Source organism: Monodon monoceros, unplaced genomic scaffold (assembly GCF_005190385.1).
Source record: "Monodon monoceros isolate NGI ecotype Baffin Bay Population unplaced genomic scaffold, NGI_Narwhal_1 Super_Scaffold_12, whole genome shotgun sequence".
NCBI classification, from domain to species: Eukaryota; Metazoa; Chordata; class Mammalia; order Artiodactyla; family Monodontidae; genus Monodon; species Monodon monoceros.
This window is the reverse complement of record NW_021703768.1, coordinates 107,214,256-107,236,278: the sequence shown is the minus strand read 5'-3', so window position 1 is coordinate 107,236,278 and position 22,023 is coordinate 107,214,256. Positions and strand designations below refer to the sequence as shown.

The window sequence follows — 22,023 nt, the reverse complement described above, 5'->3', positions numbered from 1 at the left end:
TTGCTGAGCCTTTCCTCACCTCTGCAACTAGAAACATCTATCTCTGGGTCTCACTAGCCACACTTGTGAAAGAAAACCGTTCTAGAATTTTACAGCTGAAATGGACCTGAGATCATGATCTTTAAAGTTCCATCCAGATCTAAAGTCATATTTACCCAAATATCAACTTTTAAAAAGAGAAAATATTCTTCCTAATTAGAGAAATGTGGTAATTAAATGGATGTTATAGGGTATTTGGTTTCCTGGTTAGAATAACTTTTATTACTTTTAATTTCAGATAAAGTTTTAGAATTTCAATAAACGATGTGTCTTGATCTTATTTCTAACCCCCTTGCAATTCAAGACACTGGACTATTCTTTTGCTTATGTTCTCAAGGTCTTTATTTACATCAGTTAAAAGAATTTTGTTACCTTACAAAATTGGAGACACTTCCAATTCAAAGACTAATGTATTAAAATCAATTCAGGCTTCCTATAATTAGGCCTCATCACCTTGCTTGCATGATCTGCAAAAAAGAAGGGAGAACGCAGAATTCACAAGTATATTACTCTAAACTTTGTTGTACTGACATTCCTGAACCTTTGACATAATTCAATTCACTTTTACTGAAAGGTTATGATACATCTGATTTTGTACCAGACCCTAAGCTTCCTTGGGGCATCTTTCTATCCTCAGCACATGTTTAGAACTTAGTAGGTTCTCAAAATGAGTTTCCAGAATGAGTATAGAATGCACAGGTCCTGCTTTCAAGAAGCTTAGAATCTAGTGGGAAAGACAGATTTTAGCCCCGTGAAACCCATTTCAGATTTCTAACCTACTGAACTGGAAGATAATAAATTTGCGTTGTTTTAAACCTCAAAGTTTGTGGTAATTTAATATGGTAGCCATAGGAAACTGACTCAAGTTCACAGAATTGTTTCAGCTGTGAAAAGGCTTCATTCATTGGGGTGGTGTTTCGTGAGAGGAAGGGCCAGGACTCAGTGGAGGAAAACAGGTGATGTTAGTTAAATCCTTGCTACTCATAAAGTATGGTTGGTCTCTTCTGAGCAGGGCTGGTAGAAACTGGCTTTTTTTTTTTTTTTGTAAATGCAAAATGTCAGGCACAGAAGCCAGACCTATTGAACCAGAGTCAGCATTTTAACAAGATCCCCCAGGTGATGTGTATTCATATTAGAGTTTGAGAAGCACTAGGTTAAATTTATTAAAAACTATTTTAAAACGTGTAGAAATCTTTGATTCTTCTTTTTTGACACACAAGTTTGCTGGGAAAAAAATTTAAACATAACCCTAAGAAGAATGCTAGATTGCTGTTTGTTACACTGACCAGAAAAAAAAAAAAAAAAAAAAAATTTCTCCTGCTCTTAAATAAGAAGGCCCTTCAATAAAATCCATTTACCCCCATGGGTAAATGGATTTTCATTCTTCAAAAATTTCCATGAGCTGAAAGATTACAAATGTCAAAATTTTTACACCTTTAAATAAATATTAGAATCCCTGGAAGAGTACTCAAAGAGCCATGCTGTGGCAGACAAAAGAACTTCATTCACATAATACGTTTTCTTTAATTACTTTAATATAAAAGACACCAATGTTTCATATTTCACATAATATTTTTTAAAAAGTTTTAAAACCCTATAATAAGTATTTAATGAAAATAAATTTATTGAATGGTAGTAATGACTGCAAAAGCAATACTACCAAATGATTACTGAGGCCTTTTGCATTAACAGTAATTGGAAGGTAGGTGGAAAAAATTTCAAACAAGAATATGGATGTTTTAAAACTACATTTTATCCAGCCTTTACCTTTTTGCTAAATCTTGTGCATATTAGATGTATTCAAGATGGTTATAAAGCTATTCAGCTAAAATAATACTTCGGAGATGTTAAAACAGCCCTCCATTAATGATATGGTGTTGCAAATCCTCCCATCTGTTTACAAAATTAAAACAAGCAATGAGCGAATGAGTCTTTCTGGGTAAAAGATTCAGTTAAAAAAGAGAACATTAACAGAGAATTAGTGATGGTGAGCAGAATAAGAAAATTAGCATAATTAAGAAAGATATGTAATTATTCAACATAAGTTTGTCTGGTTAAACCAGTGCAACATAATAAATAACTTGACTGCATCGTGAGCGAAAGGGGTAACACGATCCAGAGTCCTGTTTTTAAATTCTCGTTTAATAATCCTATTTCAATCAACCTGTAAAGTAAAAGCACTGAATCCACATTAACATTATAACATACATCTTACAATAAGACAAAAGTCAAACTATTACTGGTAGATCTTTGTCTTTAACTGTGCACAATTTAAGAAAATTTCACAAGAGTGTGCACTTTTGAAAGTATGATCAGTGTATATGGTATAGAGAAAACAGGCACCTCCATTATAATTTTTTTAATAAATAAAAGCACATTAACATAAGAAGAAGGTAAGCAGCACCTAAAACCTTTGACATCTGTAACTAAATGCTGGTACCCAAACGGTCTAATTGGTTAAGTTTTACTAAGAGGCGCAAAAAAGAGCCAATTTTTGACTTAACGTTTTAATTCTACTAGAGACATGAGCTTGTCCGGGCTTACAGTCCTGTCACCTGATGGTGAGTAGCACACCCGTTCTTCACATGTCTTATACTTTGGAAAGCAGACCCGACTCTGGAGCACTCGCCTTAATTAGATTCTGAATTTCCTTGAATTTTGGATGATCTTTATCAGCCACCAGCTGTAGCAGAACAGCTTCACTTGTAGTCACTATGATCCCAGTTCGAGCAAGACGCTTTAAAAAAAAAAAAAGACAAATCAAGAAATTAAGCATGAGAATGAACACTGTATTAGAACAGCAAAAAGCATGCCAGGACACAATGATTAGTGTCCTCTATCAAAACCATGGGCCTTGGCCATACCATCAAATTCAGAGATGAGGAGAGATTTCAAACTAGCCACACCACAAACCCTTTATGATGGTTCTCAATATTAGTAATAAGGACTAGAAACAAGTAAAAGAGAATAGGCAGCCAATATTCTCACTTGCCAATATTCTCACTTATATGCACCAGGGACAGAGGGAAATCAAGGCTAAGGACTGTAAAACAATGATTCTTAAGTTCTTTTTTTCCTCTCTCCAAATATCTGACATTAAACTGCATGCCCTTCCCGTAAGTAAGAAATGCTGGTGGTAGAGGAGCCTCATGTGAGGTTTAAGAACGTGCCCCTGGACGACAACAGAACCACTACCATTGCCACCATTGTAAGCTTTTTAGAATCATAAACAGGAGTATAAAATTTAAGGTTGTATAGAGTTTCATTGACAGGTTAAAGAACATCCTTGCCAAATTGTTCCAGTGGAATCATAATAAAGAGCTAAGGACAGAAATCTCAAGGAAGGGGAGGAGGGAAAGGGAAGGAGGAGGGCAAAGAAGAGAAAGTGGAGAAAAGGGTGGGAGAGGGGAATGGGAGGAGAATTCTAGAGCAGAGATCCATTTTCTGGATGTATTTATCAGAAACCTCAGGGAAAAAAACAGACCAACTGTTTGTTACCCCAAGCAACATTCACTGTAAGAGCCTTAGAAGATGAGGTGGTTAGACACGATTCCTATGCAAGTTAGAGGAAAAGACGTGGATCAGTGTCTCGTCATAAAGGGAGTCACCTGAATAAACAGGACATCCCAATGGAGCCAAAGTAAACCCTTCAAATGGCTGCAGATCCAGAGACCCAACCTTCCCACTGGCAGACTCTTCCTTTTTATCCCCAAGGATGCAGAAGGGAGCGTAAGCCATACCCTACTTATCAGATAGCAAGCTTGGACCTCAAACACCAGCACAGGAGTGTGCAGAGCAGGCTGACCACAGCTCTGGAGAAATGAAAAAACAGCAGAGGGCTACATAGGAAAGAGGAAGAAATAAGTGTCCTTTATGTTGGGACAAATCCCAGAGGATGAGTCATCACTGAGTTCTTTAAAGACGTCTGGAGACTAATTTCCTCCTCCTCGCTTTTCAGTCAACTCCTGACTATCGTATCAAACCCTCAGAAATCTCAAAGGACTGTGTGCTTGCTTCAGACAGCAGGGTGGGGAATAAGACTAGCTGCAGCTCGATGCCGTGAATGTCCAGCCATCCAAATGCAGCTCTCTCCCTGGCTGCCTGCCTTCCTTACTGCTCCCTGTTGAATCAACGGACTTTCAATCAGTCAGTCTGAATCTGAATCATACTTTCAATGTCTGTGAAAGTGCCTTCTATATTCCAAAGTGCAAACAAAGGTCAGTTCTCAGTAATCCTTCTAGTTCCTTCATGAGGCAGGAAGGATAGAAAACTGTTTCCAGGTCTGAGGAAGAAATGTGATGACCCAGGAAGAAGGCAGCTTTTTTCCATAGTGCTCTCCTGACCAGACTAGAGCAGCACCGGATCCACCCTAAGCCAGCAACCCTCAGGGATGCTGTGAGTCCGTACACTGTGGCAGGGGCAAGCTGGGACACTAGAGGCACACAAAAAACTTTAGTAAACAGAAACTTACATAAAATTATTTAACTTCAAGACTGAGATATGCCCAATATTGATTGCATTCGAAAGTAATCAAGCCAAGAACCTGTGTTAGGGGAAGGCATGGCTCACGCCTTTGCTAAGATTGCAAAGTCTTTAGGTCAGACTAACAGATCTTCCCACAGTGCCTTCCCAGCCCCAACCCAGAAGGGTACCTGAGCAGAAAGAGAACAGCAGCACTTTTTCCAGACACCGGCAGGTTCCTGCCCACCACCTTGAGCTATGAGGACACCTACAATACTGGTCCCACACTCACTTTATCTCCTGGCTTTAGAAGGGGCAATTAAAACTCCAGCTGTTTAATGCAAATGGCTCCACGGCTTAATAGGCTTCCTGAATTCTTCCCTTACACTTGCAAAACCAGTCCAACTAGGCCAAAGGAAAGGTTACTCTGACCCACAAACCTAAAAATGCAAGAACACAAAGCCAAGATGGCCTGAGAGAGGGTGGGGAAAAAAAAGACTAAACCCATTAAATTCCCAAGTAACACTAACAACTCCCCAGAAGTACAAGGACATCAAGCTCATAAGACGGTTTTAGTCTATTTTATCTCACATTTACTCTACAATTGTAAGTTGAAAGAAGAATGCCTGACAGATGGTAGGTGCTCAAAAAATTTTGTGGAATAAAGCACACACCACAGATCCTGGCAGAGAAGTTTTAATAACGGTAACTATAAATCTTATTAGTACAACGGTCTTAACAGGCAATATGGGGAGTCTCGGGAATGACCTTAAGTAGTTGTGTTCTCAAGGAAAAAAAGAAGGGGAGCAGACCAGATCTCTATTTCACTTTCATAGTCACAGAAGACAAAAGGAGACTTAACATTTCTCCCAAGGACTGAGGGACTAAAGCACCTCCATAGCAAATTAAGACTAAGAGGGAAAATCTGAAATGTGGCACACATCTTCCCCCATCACCACCTGACCTGCTTCTTCTCTCCCTTTCAACCTCAGCACTGTAAAGCCAAGGCAATGCTGGCTGCTCCAGGCTCTTCCAAATCCACCCCAGACCATATTCCTTCCTTCCCTCCTCAGAACTTCTCAGGACTAGTCCATTCTGGGTCTTGGAAGCTGATAAATGCTTATACTTTTCTGATCAGATGAACCTCATGAAGACAACAAAAACAAATAATAGCTACAGTAAAAATAAAAGCAACAGCTAACATTTGAGTGTTTACCGTATCAGACACTGTACTAAGTGCTATCGATACATTATTTCATTGATTCTTCACAAAAATCCTCCCACGTAATGACTATTATTTCTATTTCACAGTCGACAAAAAATTAATCCATCAATCTAAGAAAGAAACAGATGAACCTATTTGCAAGGCAGGAATAGAGACACAGACTTAGAGAATGGACATGTGGACACAGGGGTGGAAGGTGAGGGTGGGATGAATTGGGAATTAGGATTGATATATATACACTACCATGCATAAAATAGAGAGCTAGCGGGAACATGCTATAAAGCTCAGGAAGCTCAGCTCGGTGCTTTGTGACGACCTAGGTGGGTGGGAGGGAGGTCCAAGAGGGAGGGGACATAGGTATACATATAGCTGACTCACTTCATTGTACAGCAGAAACTAACACAACATGGTAAAGCAATTATACTCCAATAAAAAAAAAGGAAGAAATGGAAAATTTTATTCAAGCCTAAGTGAGGATTATAACCTGGGAACAGCCCCTCAGAAAGCTCTGAGAACTGGTCCACCCGTTAGAAGTCAAAGCACAGTTACATAAATTGAGACAGAGGGCTGTACATTAAATGACCTATTATTGACAGTTTACATAATCCAGATCTAAGTGCCACTGTCGTGGGTCATGTGACCCTTTAGAAGATCAAGAAGGAATGTTATCTTTTAAGGGGTTGTCTGCTCTTTATGGTTGAGCAGGTATTTCTGCTGATGGGAGGTTTGGTCGATGCATACTTTAGATACACAATGCACAGTAGGGAGGAGAGAGGAGGCCAAAGGGCAAAGAAAATTTTTTCATGTTTAAATTTTTCTTGTCTTGCCATAAAAATATGAATTTTATTTCACATCACCAATGAGAAATCTGAGGCAAAGATATTAGGTAATTTGTCCAAGGACACTAATTTACAAAATGCCGGAACCTGAATTCAAACCCATATTACCCCTCCACTGTTTAGACTCCTCCTAATCAGTAGGATTACAGACTACCTCCAAAAGAATGAGGCTCAGATGGTAAACGGCTGTTTTTATTCTGAGTCTTGGTAGAACATAGAACTGCCAACAATCAAGATTTTCTGTAATAAATGTCATAATAAAGACATCTAAAAAACGAATGTAGGACGAAAGTTCTTGAAATCGCTTTACAAGCAAGGAAAATTTTTGGTTTTGTATGTTCTTAGTTTTTCACTTCCTTGGAAACACTTCAAGTTCTGGACCTCAGCATTACCATAAAGGTATTCAAAGAAGAAAAGAGCTGCCTGCCGAGGTAGTACGGATCTGACAGTGGAAGTGTTTAAACTCAGATTACTAAGGAAATTTGAAAAGTGGAAGCTAACTATGACTGTAAGAACAGCTTAAAGATCTCTGCTGAGAGGGGAAGAAGCAACACTTAGTATCTAACCAACCAGAGAACCCAGTAGTCCAAGTGGATTTCAAAATAGTTGAATAAAATAAATAAAACCATTTCCACCTATAATCACAAAATAGGACTCACTGCTCAGGAATAAGAGAAGGGATGGCCAACCAGGGCCTTAAAACCACTGCTGCTGACAGCTACCCGCCTGCTTCTACATCAGCCCTCCCCACTGACTTGAGTCTCCTTTCTTTCCTCTCTTTCTTATTTGCCCAACTCACCACCCTAGGGAACATTTTAGGCTAGAGAGGTGATTGAGCAATCCTACAGAGAAAGTGGTTCACAGGTCAGCTTATGCATGGAACACTGGAAGGTCTCAAAAAAATATCTACATTTCCCATTCTCAATAAAAATAATCAGTTAAAAATTCAGCAATTCAATCCAGATTGACATTACTTTAAAGCTATTACAGAATTAGAATTAAACATGAAAGAGAGATGCACAATGCGGAATGAAGGTTCAAAGGATTAATTGTGGGAGTTTGTTTTTCAACAGTCTCGGAATAGGCAATGCTTACATAAGGCTACTGTTATGCAACACTGATGAAAGTCATCAACTCCCTGACTCTGAAGTGTATCTTGACACTCCACGCAGAGAGCCATTAAACACTGTGTGTGAGTGGTGTCCACAGTCAGAGACACACCTCCTATCCCCAGAAATTCAAGTCTGAGGAAATCTAACAAGTGGCTGAACCAGGCTTCGGCCCACCATACCCTAGGTGTTGGCTAGACCCTGGACGAGTTAAGCCTAGGTGAACTGTTGTTAATTTGCAAATCTTTCAGCAGTTCAGAGTAAGCTTACTGGAATACCTCTTAGTTGATGTGCAAAACTAGCAAAGTTATGAAAGAAGATGTAAAGGAGCATTTGGCATCACTAGACATCCAGAAATAAAGACAGAAGATGTAAAACAGGATATGATGGTGAGACCTCAGAGGTTTGTCGTGCGTAGTAGAAACCCCGGAAATCAGCCTAATTGTTGTCAGACCAAGCTCAAATTTAAGAGGTAAATCTTTCACTGCTGTTACATATTTGATACCCTCCAAATTTACTTGGAAGCCTTGGCTAATGATTTATTTTAAAGCAGGACAATTACCTCAAGAGCAAACATCCTGTCCATCATGCTTCTCGACGACGTGGCATCAGCAACAATATGAACCTCAATACCTCTGCCAACGAGCTCCAGAGCTGTCTGTTGGATGCACACATGGGTCTAGTAGGAAAGTAAAAACCATATGTAATAACGTGGTAAACTACAAGTATTTTACAAATGTGCAGCAACACAGTAGAGCAGAAAGAGCACTACAGGTCTAATGGCCTTGTCCACATCTAGTTTTGCCTCCAACTCACTAGTGATCTTGAGCATAAACAGCATTTCTGGCTTTGGCTGCCTCTTTGTTAAGTCAGGGACTGCATTACATCAATGTTCTTTGTACTGGGAACCTTGAACATATTCTTAGAGCTCTGTGAGCACTTTTTTTAAAAGATTTTCATCTATGTCATCTGGACGACCTTCATATGGCTGACTACTACTACTCAGTTTTGATGCCACTCGCAGTTGGGTTTATTTCTGTATTCACACCAAGTGTCTAACACAAAGAACGCGTTTGCAGTACTGCCAATTGAGATAATGGTGGGAAAACTGAGTTGTTGTAAGGCACCCAGTAGTAAAGAGGTAAGCCAAGTTAAAAATAACTTGTAGCACAAGCAAAAAATACCCAGTATACATCACCAGAAAATGAATTATACAGATTCCATCTTTGTAAGTATGAACTTGTAACAATTCATCAGCAGAGAATAAAGAGTAAAAACAGGCTCCAACAATAAGTGGATTATATAACCAATGAAAGCAGATTTTAATAATGCCAACCAACCTTATCTTCATATGACAAGAGGGCTGTGGAGAATTATCAACTGACAACTCATTAAAATTAGCACTGGAGGACTGCTCAAAGATGATTTTGATTAGACATGAGGTCTAATGATGAACAAGCAAGAAAAGTGCAAAAGTCAGCATTTGGTGTGACATATTTATACAAACAGGCTTCCTTTATTTTATCATTATTTAAGTCAAAATACAGAAATATTTTATATCTAAACCTGAGGCTATTAAAACCTACTACTCTGAAACCTACTATCAAAACATCATGGATGTCTTTAATATTATTTGGATTTCACTGTTTTTATGGTTTTCATAATTTTAAAATTTTAGTTCAAGAGGTGTTTAAAAGCTATGAATAAATACTTATATTCTGTTTCTACATGTCAAAAAAACAAACCAAACAAAAAATCATTTTAATCAGCATTACGAATCCATGAGTATTTTTTTTCCTTTAAAAAAATAGGTACACATGATTCAAATGTGAAGGACAATGAACTACATGACTTCTAAGGTTTTTCTAAAACAAAAGCATGACCAAGGTGAGCTCCTATAACACATAAATAAACATACTGTCTTTGGCGAAAATGTGTTCCAAAAGTTGGGGTTCAAAGTAAAGGCCCAAGAATCTAACAACCTAGATTCAAACGCAGCTTCATCTAATTTTAACTAACTCTATGACCTTGGGCAAGACACACAGCACCTGTGTTTGAGTTTTCTCACCTACAATATGAGACCAAAAGTACTTAGCTCAGAGGATTGCTGTGACAGTTCAACAAATTAATATAGATCAGTGCCATGCAAGTAGTCAACACTTAAAAAATGGTAGCTATTTTCTATCAGATACCTACATGGTATTCTATATACAAAATTAAATTCTGGAAATAACAAGTTTTCTACAAATGATATTGTGTCCAAAACAGAACAAGAGGTACTCACTTCTACTCCAAATAACACAACACTCCTGACTCCAGGAATCTCTGCTAATGCTGCTTCTACTTCTGGTAATACCATTGAAAACTTGGTCTTTGGAAGTACCAGTTTTACACCCGTTAAATCAATTTCTTGAACAGTGCTTCCAAGACCTTTAGGGTACTGTTCTGTTACAATAACTGGAATTCCTAAAATCCGGGCCCCTTGTAACTGGAGGAAAAAAAAACACACAAAGGTAAGTAGCAATATACCTATGTTTGTGTATGAATCATGCTTTAGCAAATTGGAAAAAATGAACAAGCAAGCATACCAATCTCTGTCCCACACTAATAATATCTCCAAAATACTTGATGGCTGGTCTGAACCTTTCCTGCATATCACAGCAGAAAAACACAGTGCTTGAAGGTGTAAGATTTCCCAGGGTAGTAAGCTGAGGAAAAAAGAAAAAAAGAATGATTTAGCATTTGTTATACAATGACATTTATTTTCAGCTGGAGGTCAGTAAAGAGAAAAACATTCCTACTGTTTGACCCATTAAATCCATTTCTACAACTATTGTCTAAGAGAAATGATATGAATAACAGGAAAAAAAATTATGCCCAAAGATGTCCACTGAATTGCTTTTAATAGTGAAAATTAGAAATAAACCAAGAACAATACAAAAATGATTTCACAAATTTTAACACATTCACATAACATTTTTTAGCCTATTAAAATAATGTATGTATATGTTTTCAAAAAATGTGCACCATCTAAGAAGAAATGCCATAATCTAATGTTAATTTTAAAAACAGAGCACAGTTCAATAGTATTTCAATAATGTAAAAATATGCATAAAAAGTAGAAGCAAATATATGAAAATATGAACACGTGGTTATATAGTTAGGGATGCTGATAACATTTTTCGTAATACCTTTCTTTTATTTTTCAAATGCTATTTTAAAACATTTGCTAAATGTTATTTAAAAAGATGTATTACTTTTATAATAAAAAAACAGTAAAAAACTTAAATCTGTTGATGGCATTGCTAACAAGAACGAAGAATAAAATTTAAATAATCTGTAGCAAAGATTATGGAACAAAAAACTAAAAAAACAGAAACAAATCTAGATATACTGCTATCATCAACACAGAAATATTAAGTTGGTATTCTCAAGAATAACTTCTTAGACTTCAAATAAAATGCAATGAAATGATGCCAAGCACATCACCACTGTCAAATGGAAAGACGTAAATTTGACATCTGAATTCTTACGCATATTTATCACAATCAGGAAAGTCAATGAATTAAGATGAAAACTGGGTATTAGATTACCATGCTTTACATTAATTGCTGTAGTTGGTCTATTATAACAACTTGGGCCCAGTATGGATCTACCAAAAAGGGAAAAATCACTGTTGAATACAAGAATTTAATTCTTAAAAGTCCATGGTACTTTTCTTTCTACCTTCTCAAATGAGAGAAAGCTCTGGAAAGGATGCAGTCTGATTATGAATGAACCCATGCCACTACTCTTACTAGGCACCCCGTTAAGTCTCCCCTCTAATTAACCTAAACCACCCACAGACAATAATTACTCATAATTTGATAGAGGAACCTGAGTCCTGATTACATGGTGGTGGCTTCACCACCAGCCTGGCCCTAGACTCTGCCTTAGTATCTGTGCACATGGCATACTCCCAAGAAACAATTACTACAAGAATTAAATGAATCATCAAAAGGAATCTTTTATCCTTAACAGTATGACTGCTCTAGTCAGTTTGCACTTTTATTTATCTGTGTCCTGGTCTCAAGGACTCCGGCACCTTAATCTCCCCCTGGTATTAACTCTATAGGTGTGCACTGATTAACCATGCGCAGTCCAGCACCAAGTTCATGTCAGAATGCGAGTGCCATCTTTAATTCTAACACTATGTGGACGGTTTTCCTACTCTGCCAATAAAGTATGTTTAAAATAAATATTCAGGCTGCTTCCTTACTTAAATTTTTAACGCAAGCACCATGCTTCCATTTTGGTCATTATCAAAAGCAATGAGTCTGATGTATAGGTAAGTACTTAGGGTACTTGGTTGAAAACCAGTCATATGACCATGTATCTTAAATTTCAGTAAACATTAAATCTTGGCTCAAAAGGCTTAAAATCCATATATATATATATTCTTTTAGAAATTTGAACCAGGGGTCCCTAGTCATCCACAATGTGTTGAGGGGACACTATGAAAAGCAGTTTAGCTGTAACTGTCTTGTTTCAAGTAACTGTAACGCACCTTAGCCATCTTGCCATTCTACCACATGGGAATACCAGCAAGCAGGCAAAATAAAACTCCCAGGCAGCTGCCCAAGTATGCTGGATGGCCATGCACTAACACACAGCCGACACTTGCTTCGATCTCCAGCTTTCAGATCTTATCTCAGACTGTACTGACTAACTCTGTATACATTCCTAACAAGTTTGGTTGTCTGGATTATAAATTAACACAGGATTGGAAACAGCAAATCTGAAAGGGAACTGCTGAAGATAGGCAAACTGATAGCAGCAAGAAATGACAGCTGAGGAAGCAAAGATTAAAAATACAATAAAAGCAGATCAAAACTCAACTAGTTCTCAGTCTAGACTCCAATGAAGGAGTAACAAGCTGTATATAAGTTATAAATTGGGACAAAATCATTTTATCACACTCATTAAGAAAATAAGTTACATAATATTTTAGGACTACCATATAAAATGGTCAAAATACAGAAAATTGGGATATTTAAAGTAATAAAACCTTACCTACTCAGAAATCCTAGAATATTCAGACTTGTGGTCTCCTGGGGTTCCTGTTACCTGGTGCTTCCCTATACCTCATTTCAGCTGTGAGGTATCTGTTCTAGGCAGGGGACCACATCAGACATATGTCATATTAGACACAGATTGAGGAGGTCAGAAAATGCAGCCTTGAAATCCTTAGCACCCTGCAAATCCTTTCTAGTAGAGGAATTCATCATCTATAAACCTTCAGTTAAAGAAAGAAACCATAGAGATAAGCGGGTGAGGCATATTTTTATGCAGAAATGACTGGTTATAATTTCATGAAACAAAAATGTCTTAGATATTCTCCTCTCCAGGAGTTGACATCCCCTTGAATATGACCTGCACTTAGTAATTTGCTTCTTCAGAGTATAGAGGGAGGGTAATGGTGAACACGGCCTCAGCCAGGTGATCAAGATTGAGGTAATCCATGGTGACAGTATTCAGCTTTGATATGTGATGAGAATGACCTTCATGATCTTCCTCTCAAAATCTCACAACCCTGGCTGAAGCATGAGGAAAACATCAGATAAACCCAAAATGAGGTCATTCTACAAAAATATCTAATCAGGGCTTCCCTGGTGGCGCAATGGTTGAGAGTCCGCCTGCCAATGCAGGGGACACGGGTTCGTGCCCTGGTCTGGGAAGATCCCACATGCCGTGGAGCGGCTGGGCCCGTGAACCATGGCCGCTGAGCCTGCGCGTCCGGAGCCTGTGCTCCGCAACGGGAGAGGCCACAACAGTGAGAGGCCCACGTACAGCAAAAAAAAAAAAAAAAAAAAAAAGGAATAAAAAATATCTAATCAGTACTCCTTAAAACTGTCAAGGTCATTAAAAACAATGAAACTCTGAGAAACTGCCATAACCCACAGGAGTCGAAGGAGACATGACAACTAAACGTAATCGGTATCCTGAATTGGATCCTGGGACAGAAAAAGGACATTAGGGAAAAGCTAGTGAAATCTGACTAAAGTGTGGTGCTCAGCTTATAGTAATGTACCAATGTTGGTTCCTTAGCTATGACAAATATGCCACAGTAATGTAAGATGCTAGCAAGAAGGGAAACTAGGTCAGGTATAAAGGAGCTAGCTCTCTGTACTATCCTTTGCAACTTTGTTGTAAATCAACACTATTCTAAAATTAAAAGTTTATGGAAAAAAAAAAAAGGTCTCCCTATGCCATAGTAGTAGGGGGAAAAGATGCTACTTTATGAATAAACTCCATATCTTACAAGACAGAAAAAGGAGGATTTGAGGCTACCAAAACAAACAAATAAAAAACTACTGAAAAACTCTAACCAAACCCCCCATCCACCCCAAATCCACATGAATTTCACTAATTGTTGTTAAATTACACACTGACTCTATAATTCAGGGACTTCGTAACTTGACTCAGAAATTCCTCTTAAACCAAAACCTTGTACATAACTAAAGTGCTGCTCATTGTCAAACATGCTGCAACTGCAAGACAGCAAATTAAAAGTGACCTTGACCAAGTGCCATCATGAGTAAAAGCGAAGCAATTACAGATCAACACATATTCAAGAAGTATGAAGAAATCACATGTAAAAGTAAATATGTGTATACACACACACCTTCATATATTTATACACATAAATCCCTACACATACACATATACATAAAAAATACGTATTTCAATATACATATTTCAACACAAAAAGTTGATCACAACCAATGGCTTCCTCAAGCAACAGTTTAAGAGATAAATTTCAAGTATAAATCTTTTGTCCACTTTCTTAAGAACTGTCTTAACTGGCATTCAACCTTAGATTTCATATTCAAAAGACTCTTCATCCCCAAGTCTCATTATTACCACGATCATAACAGTATTTACCCTCCTTCACTTCCACATGTGCTCTGACCATTTTCTAACAATGGCTGCTACATCTGTAAGGAATCTGCTCCTCCCTTGCTCGGTTACTCAGGACAGGCACATACACAGTGGCTGGCCTTGCTTAGTGATACATGGTGCCCCATTTCTGTTCTCTCCATAAACGTAATGCATGGTGAGTGTTGTATGTTGAATGGTGTGCTCTAAAATTCATATGTTGAATTCCTAACCACCAGTACTGTACCTCAGAAAGTGGCCTTATTTGGAAATAGTCACTGAAAACATAATTAGTTAAGATGAGGTCATACTGGAGTAGAGTGGGTGCCTAATCCAACATGAGTGGCATCCTTATTAAAAGGGGAAATCTGGGCACAGAGAAGGCCATGTGAACATGAAGGGAGAGATCAAGGTGACATGTCTACAAGCCACACAATGCCAAAGACTCCCAACAAACCACCAAAAGCCAGGAGGGAGGCATGGAACGGCTTCTTCACAGCGCTCAGAAGGAACCAAACCTGATCTAAACCCTCCAGAATTATGAGAAAATAAATTTCTGTTGTATAAGCCACTCAGTCTGTAGTACTATACTTTGTTAAAGCAGCAACCTAGCGAACGACTACAGTGAGTAAATTGTATATCTTTAGGAATGATTAAAGTTTGGAATTGTAAATGAGATGTTTTCAAAATTTTAGTAGTCTATTATAGTCACAATATAGGCATGATGTGCTTGGGAGAGGGGTCTAGAAGGGGATATGAGGTATCATTATTTCACTGAGAAGTGTTTCCAAGGAAACCCGATTACCACAGGCATAGTAAGGCTTTGTTCCAATACTGACTCAAAACAGAGGTCTGTGACATGACTCTCCCAGGTTACAAGAGTGCCTACACAGGACAGCCCAGGCACATTAGAATCTGAGTCCAAATGTCAATTTCACTAATTTCAATTACATGAAATGCAGCAAATCATTAACATCTCCAAACAGCTGCTTCTTAATCTGTAACAAAGTAATAAAAATATTATCTACCTCACAGGGCTATTTCAAGGATTAAATCAGCTTCATGTAAATCAATCAATAAATGTATTAGGTTATTGTGTATCCCTCCTATAGGAAACATACGCTCTGAAGGTCAGCACATGTTAAAAATAGTTCTTCTGTAATGAGGTTAAAATACCACTTACTACTAAAATCCCTTATGAAAACAATAAATATATAGAAAGAAATACTGATATTGCCTAACTTATGTTAACATAGTCTACAGAATTAAGAAATGATTCATAAAGTGGATTTCTAAATGTCACCAAAAGACTGACAATTACCTGATCTGCTCCTGGCAAAACGGTTTGGGGCTTTTTAATTTAGACTACAAAAGAATATTTATTTCACTCTTATTTTACAACCTACTCACCTGCTGTAAGCACTAATGTCACTTGCACTGAGGTTACAACTCCAGCGAGCTTTCTAACTGCCTAAGGGAAGCCAGCCAACTCCATCAATTTCAGTGTTAAGGACAATGGATTTCTTTAGACTGTACCTGAGGTTGGAGTGAAGGTGAAGCTGGCCAGATCCCAGGAACACAGTGATATCTGAATCTACTTTGGATTCCCCTTGGCAAACTAAATGACAGAAAAAAATTTCCAAACACAGTTTGGAAATTGTGTTTAGCTCCCACTCAAACACAGTTTATTTATAGGTAGCCTCTAATGTATCCACAAGAGGCAAAATGTGTACAATGCTTTGAGCAGTAATCTGCAATGTTAAATTCTTAAAAAGTGGGCGGGCAGACAATATCATACCCTCAGGATCCAGCTGTTTTCTCCAGTACCCCTGACACTGTGCGCCTCCCAAGATAGTTCCTGCCTACTTCTCTAACTCAAGAGTTCTGAGCATTAGCTTATTTACCTGCTCCTCCTACACGCTCCACAGTAAAGGTTCTGAAATCAAAAATCACCACCTTCCGGGCTTCCCTGGTGGCGCAGTGGTTGGGAGTCCGCCTGCTGATGCAGGGGACATGGGTTCGTGCCCCGGTCTGGGAGGATCCCACATGCCGCGGAGCGGCTGGGCCCGTGAGCCATGGCCGCTGAGCCTGCGCGTCTGGAGCCTGTGCTCCGTAAAGGGAGAGGCCGCAACGGTGAGAGGCCCGCGTACCGCAAAAGAAAAAAAAAAAAAAAAAATCACCACCTTCCAACTAGTAAGCCCAAGGGAGACCCAAGTCCTTTCCCCTTTCTTTCCAAACCCTGCCTTCTTTCCCTTCCCACCATGTACTCTGGGGTCTCTTCTAGCTATAAAACGTCTACACCTCTGTTTAAAATAATCATAGTACTAATAAACTTCCAAGAAGTAAAACCTGGAGCAGAATCCCTTCCAAATTAACTACCCCAGGAAAAAGTCGAAATAACCTTCCCAGGGAAGCCCTTATTTTCTGCCCAGACGAAGCTGCCAGAGCCTTCCCTCCTACATACCGAAGTAAAATCCTCTCGCTGGTGTCATTCTTACTATGTCCTTTTCTTCCTCTCTTCTACTTGGGCTCTGCCCAAGTGTCCAGGGTTGAATTCTCCGTTAGTTAAAACTTGGGAAATACCTTGTGAAAAATTAACACTTATAAGTCATGAAAATGACCTAAATTCCCACTGTACAATCCTCTCATTTACATTTCTTCCCCTGCGTCTCAAAATTCCTTAGACTTCAAGCGTTTTGACAAGGCTGAAGACTCATAAACCGTGCTTGAAACATGAGCTGTCTTCAGCTACCTGAGCTGTCAGCAGACACTCGGTCACTTGGACAGAATATTTCAGAAAAGAAGACACTAAAAAGTTACCAGAGCCTAATACTGGCAATGGGGGTCTTAAAGATCAATCCCCACAGAACCACTAACCGACCACCAGCGCAGACAGTGTGGCACAAGCAGCCACTGTGTTTTACAAGGTCACTAGCAACGTCAGTCAGAACAAGCGTGAAAGCAAACTCGGACCCCTGTGTAAATTAAGAATACATTCTAGAATATTTTGTATGTTAGCCAGGGCCACAGAGGCTATAAGGCCTATTCTTGGAGAAATAATAAATGGCATTATTTAAGCTGTGGATTACATGTGGCCAAACATGCTCTTCATCCCTGCCTCTGGGAGAAGGGGCCTATACCCAGAGCATGGCCTCACTGACAGGCCACCTTGAGTCTTGCTGAGTGACAGGCATCTGTTCCACAGAAACAACGAATAGCATCAAAACAAATGATGTTACAAGCTCAAGTTTGCGGCTTGTTTTCCATTCTACTTGCTATTTTCATTAAGCGTGAAAAGAGAACATAAATGCTATGCCCAGCTGTAGGACCTTCACACGCTTTGCCATGGAACCTCAGGCAATTTCCTACATGTTCTGCTCTTTGGTAAAACGAAGGAGTTAGATTACTAGGTACGGAACAAGAATTGGGTCTTACCGATGTTTACATTCACTGGGCCAGGCACTTACAGCTGCCACTCAAATGTGGAGTGAACTCTACGTTCTCATCCAGCCATAAAATGTTCATGTCTCTAGGATTACACAGCCAGGTTCCAAAAAAATATAGTAAAACGATCATGAAAAGAAGTATCTTCCCTTTTTCTTCTGAGAATATCCATACACATACACACACACACACACATATATATCTCTTTTCATATAAATAGGTATCAGAATAAGTATATGGATATATATGGTATGTGTGTATATTCCTCCACATTACCTACTTTTAAGCTGGGGGAGGCACCTGGCTGAAGAAGTTAAGCTATTGTGATTACTAAAATGAAAGAATATAAAAATATTTTTAAATACTTTAAAATATATAAAGTATCCTATAACAGATGCTTAAGAATTATTGGACTATTTAGTGGGGAAAAAAATAACATTTTTAAAAGAATGGGACAGAGTAGTGATATTATCATTATTATTTTAAACATCACCACAAAAAAATAACTATATTTTATCTCCAATACCAAGCAAAAGACTTCAAAAGCCACATGTGACCTGAATTATATAATGCCTTTTGAGAATGTACAAGACGTTTCAGGTATATACAAATATTTCATTAACTTCTAAACTGGTAAGTTAAAAAGAGTTCTCAGATCCAGGCTTTAAATTTTTCAAAATAAGAAATCCCATTGTTGGGGGAGGGGGAAGTCTTAAAGACTTGGGGAGGGTGCTAGTTTGGCATAACATCTTATTAGGTAACAGCCCACTCTCCCTCCCAACCACTACAGGAAATGCATCACAAAGAAGTCTGCATCCTCAGTAAAGCTCCAGATCTCTTCAGCTAGTATTTGGATTCTCCCCTTTATTAATGGATTTGTCAAAGGTGCATCCAGCTTCTTCCATATTTTGGCAGCAATAATCTAAACAGACTGACAAGGAAGGCTGCAGAGAGGTGTCAGCCATGAAAACTCTTGAAGGCATAAAAATGGGTGGTAGTAAACACCCACCAACCACAACTCTCCCAAGAGCAGGGCAAATTCTAGGGTATCAGACACCAACTGCCTCCCTTTTGGCTCTCCAAGGGTTGACCACAGAATCTCACAGCCTTTGCCCTCTGGTTAAAGTATCTGCTTTGGAAGCTTCTGGCCTTCCTTTGCTATCACTTGCTGGAATAATATCAAACAAGACCAATTCCACAGACAACTACAAGTGAAAAACAAACAAACAAACAAAAAAACCACCAAAAACTACATAACAGTCCTCAGAAAATGACACTTGAATATTAAAATGCCTTCTAATCCTGAATCCCACATTTCAGTTTGGTCTTCCAAAGAAATGGCTTACCGGTTTCTCAACCAAAAAAAATGGTGGTGGTGTAGTACCTAAAATACACCTTTTGTTCTTGCTTTTCAACAGGATAAATCTTCTGGTGAATCCTCTGAGCTGAGCATAAAAAGAACACAGGAGGCAGATCTGCGCAGTATTAGAGCACAGCTTTTTAAAAATATTAAAAAGGCATAAAATAATCCTCAAGTATGACAACTTTTTCTGCCAGCACGACCAGGAAAGAATGGTCTAGCTAAAGTTGGGTATTTAAGAAGGTGCTGCAGTGCTGAGTCAAACGACTTTTTCAAGGTAGGCAACGTATATATGTAATCAACAGATTCAGTTGACAGTTACTTGGAAGAGGCTAAACAAGGTTATTTCACTTAAGGTTAGGAAAGACTTAAGATCAAAGGAGCAGAAAACTGGGGAAGAGGATGGGTGAAAGGATAGGACTTCTGAAGTTTGTGTTTCCGCAAGTGGTAAACACAACTCCGGGAACAAACCCTAAGGCCGATACTCCCCCACAATCTCTTTTCCCCGGTTCTGCATCAACCCAAATAAAAACACAGCTTACCCTGCACAGCCCTTCGGTTACGCAGGAGGCTAGGACTCGCTCCCAGCACACAAAGCGGATGCGGGCGGCTGAGGACCACACACGTGGGGGCGTTCGCGCGCGCCGCCAATAGCCGGGAGGCCCACGCCCCGTCCTCGGCCGAGGACAGCCGGTGACCATCACCTTCGGACAGGCGCCTTCGCTGGGCCATCCCGGAGGCTTGCGACAGCGGCACGGCCCTTCCCAGCGGGTGCGGTGCGCAGGGCCCGCCGCCGCGGGGCACCTGAGGAGCGCCGCGGGGACGGGGACGCGCGGGGACGGGGACGCACGGGGACCGGGAGCTGCGGCTCGGCGCGCGGCCCTCCCGCGGGACCCACCTGGATCTGCAGCGGCACGAGGCGCACCTTGCAGCGCTCGCTCACCGTGAAGCCCTTGGGCAGGTCCACGTACTGGCCCCACTCCTCCGCGAAGAGCTGCACCACGAATTTGCGGTGCATGTCGATCTGGTCGCCGTACAGACTGAGGAACTTCTGGATGAGCAGCTCGTAGCCCGCGCCGTGCGGCACGGCTGAGGGCCGCGCGAAGACCGAGAAGCAGAAAAGCACGGGGACCGTGCCCGACGGCGCCCCCAAGCCACCGCCGCTGGGGAGCGCCGGGACCGCGGGCTCCGCTGCCGCCATGTTCCCCGAGCGTCTGCTAGCTCCGAAACCGCGAGGCGCAGACACCGCCAGCAGCCGCGGCCCCGCCTCCTCGCGCCGCCTGTCGCCTGCTCTGGAAGGCGAGGGGGCGGGCCCTGGCGGCCGCGGCTGCCGCGCCCTCCTCCATGCCCGGCGGAGGGCGGACCCTGCGGAGGGCTTGGCTGTGGGGCCGGGGCTCGGACGAGCGCCCCCTCCAACTTCCGGCGGCGCGCGGACCCTCCGGCGGGCCGCGAGGGGCCCGGTCGCCTCGCAGACCCTCGACCTGCCTGGGCTGCCCGGTGCTCTAGTCCTCAGAGGAGATGTGTGGCCCGCCTTCCACCCCGCTCCGCCCACCGTCGAGCGGTGTGCTCCGGAAGTTTGGGCCTGTGCTTGGGGACACGGGGCTGCCCGGCTAAAACTGCTGGGAGGCGTTACCTGTCGCTCTTGTCCAGAGGCAAGCAGTACTTGAGGACGGCGGCAGTAATCTTAAAACCAATCGGGCAGGTTGATCGATGCTAAGAAGAGTGGTGGGAGTCGATGCTTCCTTAGGAGGGCCATCCGAGACTCAGAATTTCATGTTTTTCCACCCCATGAAACACAGTTATCTCTCTAGTCGTGGATTTGAGGTCTTGCCCTCCCTTTATCTCAACCCAATTTCCAGGAGAACTTGGATGGGGAATTGCAAAAAATATAAAGGGTAAAAAGAGTAAAAATCAGGACTTTATATTCAAACTGAGGATTCTGTTTTTGAGCGAGTAAAAGCAATCACCCTCAAATAACTTTTGACTTATGAACACTGTAAGGCACTATAATTAGCTGGAATTAGAAAAGTATACATTATGAACAAAGTTTCCTTAAACAGAAGGTCCTGGGAAGATAGGCTTATGACTCTAAACATACAATTAGATTTTAGATATTAGGGGTTTCTTCTTTTAGAAAGAAAGAAATGTCAGGGTTTCTCAATTGGCATTGCTGACATTTAGAATGGATACTATTTCATTCTAAATGACGGGGGTGGCTATCTTGTGTATTTGTAGGATGTTTAGCAGCATCCCTGCCTCTACCCACTAGATGCCAGTATCACCATGCACCTCCCTAATTTTGACAATCAAAAATGTTTCCAGACATTGCCAAATATCCCCCAGGGGGCAAATTTGCCCCCATTTGAGAACCATTGCTTTAAAATAATGCCAATACCATCCTTTGGCCTTTACTGCTCACTTGTATCCAACCTACTGAAAATAGTCTGTTTTCTGTCTTCTCATCAAACTTGGAGATTCCATTTAAAACTGTTGTCTGAACCCATCAAACCAAAATGGTATTTTTGCAGATATCATTCCACTGAAAGTCTTCTGTAGGCAGATATGCAAATCTGTGCTAAGAGAAAGGTACTTTCTCTAGACTAATTACAAAAACGTACCTGTTCTAGG

At 40.5% G+C, this 22,023-nt stretch overlaps 1 protein-coding gene across 2 annotated transcripts; it reads right to left on the bottom strand.

Annotated features, from left to right (window-relative positions):
• Positions 1-1,650: 1,650 nt before the first annotated feature.
• ISOC1 (isochorismatase domain containing 1) lies at positions 1,651-20,654 on the bottom strand. 2 transcript variants are annotated; one of them, XM_029219031.1, is made up of 5 exons: positions 20,294-20,654; positions 10,262-10,381; positions 9,958-10,161; positions 8,236-8,352; positions 1,651-2,776 (listed from the first exon to the last, which is right to left on the bottom strand). In XM_029219031.1, the coding sequence occupies exons 1-5, from the start codon at positions 20,594-20,596 to the stop codon at positions 2,630-2,632; spliced, it is 891 nt and encodes a 296-aa protein (XP_029074864.1). In that variant the 5' UTR covers positions 20,597-20,654; the 3' UTR covers positions 1,651-2,629. The 2 variants fall into 2 exon arrangements, with proteins under 2 accessions (XP_029074864.1, XP_029074865.1); XM_029219032.1 differs by having other exon boundaries at positions 2,531-2,776; positions 20,339-20,598.
• Positions 20,655-22,023: the final 1,369 nt, after the last annotated feature.

Coding starts and splice junctions, on each gene's coding strand:
- ISOC1 (XM_029219031.1), bottom strand. CDS start 20,596: ATGGCGGCAGCGGAGCCCGCGGTCCCGGCGCTCCCCAGCGGCGGTGGC. Junction 10,162..10,261: donor TTAGTGTGGGACAGAGATTG/GTATGCTTGCTT, acceptor TTTTTCCTCCAG/TTACAAGGGGCCCGGATTTT. Junction 2,777..8,235: donor ACAGGATGTTTGCTCTTGAG/GTAATTGTCCTG, acceptor TTTTTTTTAAAG/CGTCTTGCTCGAACTGGGAT.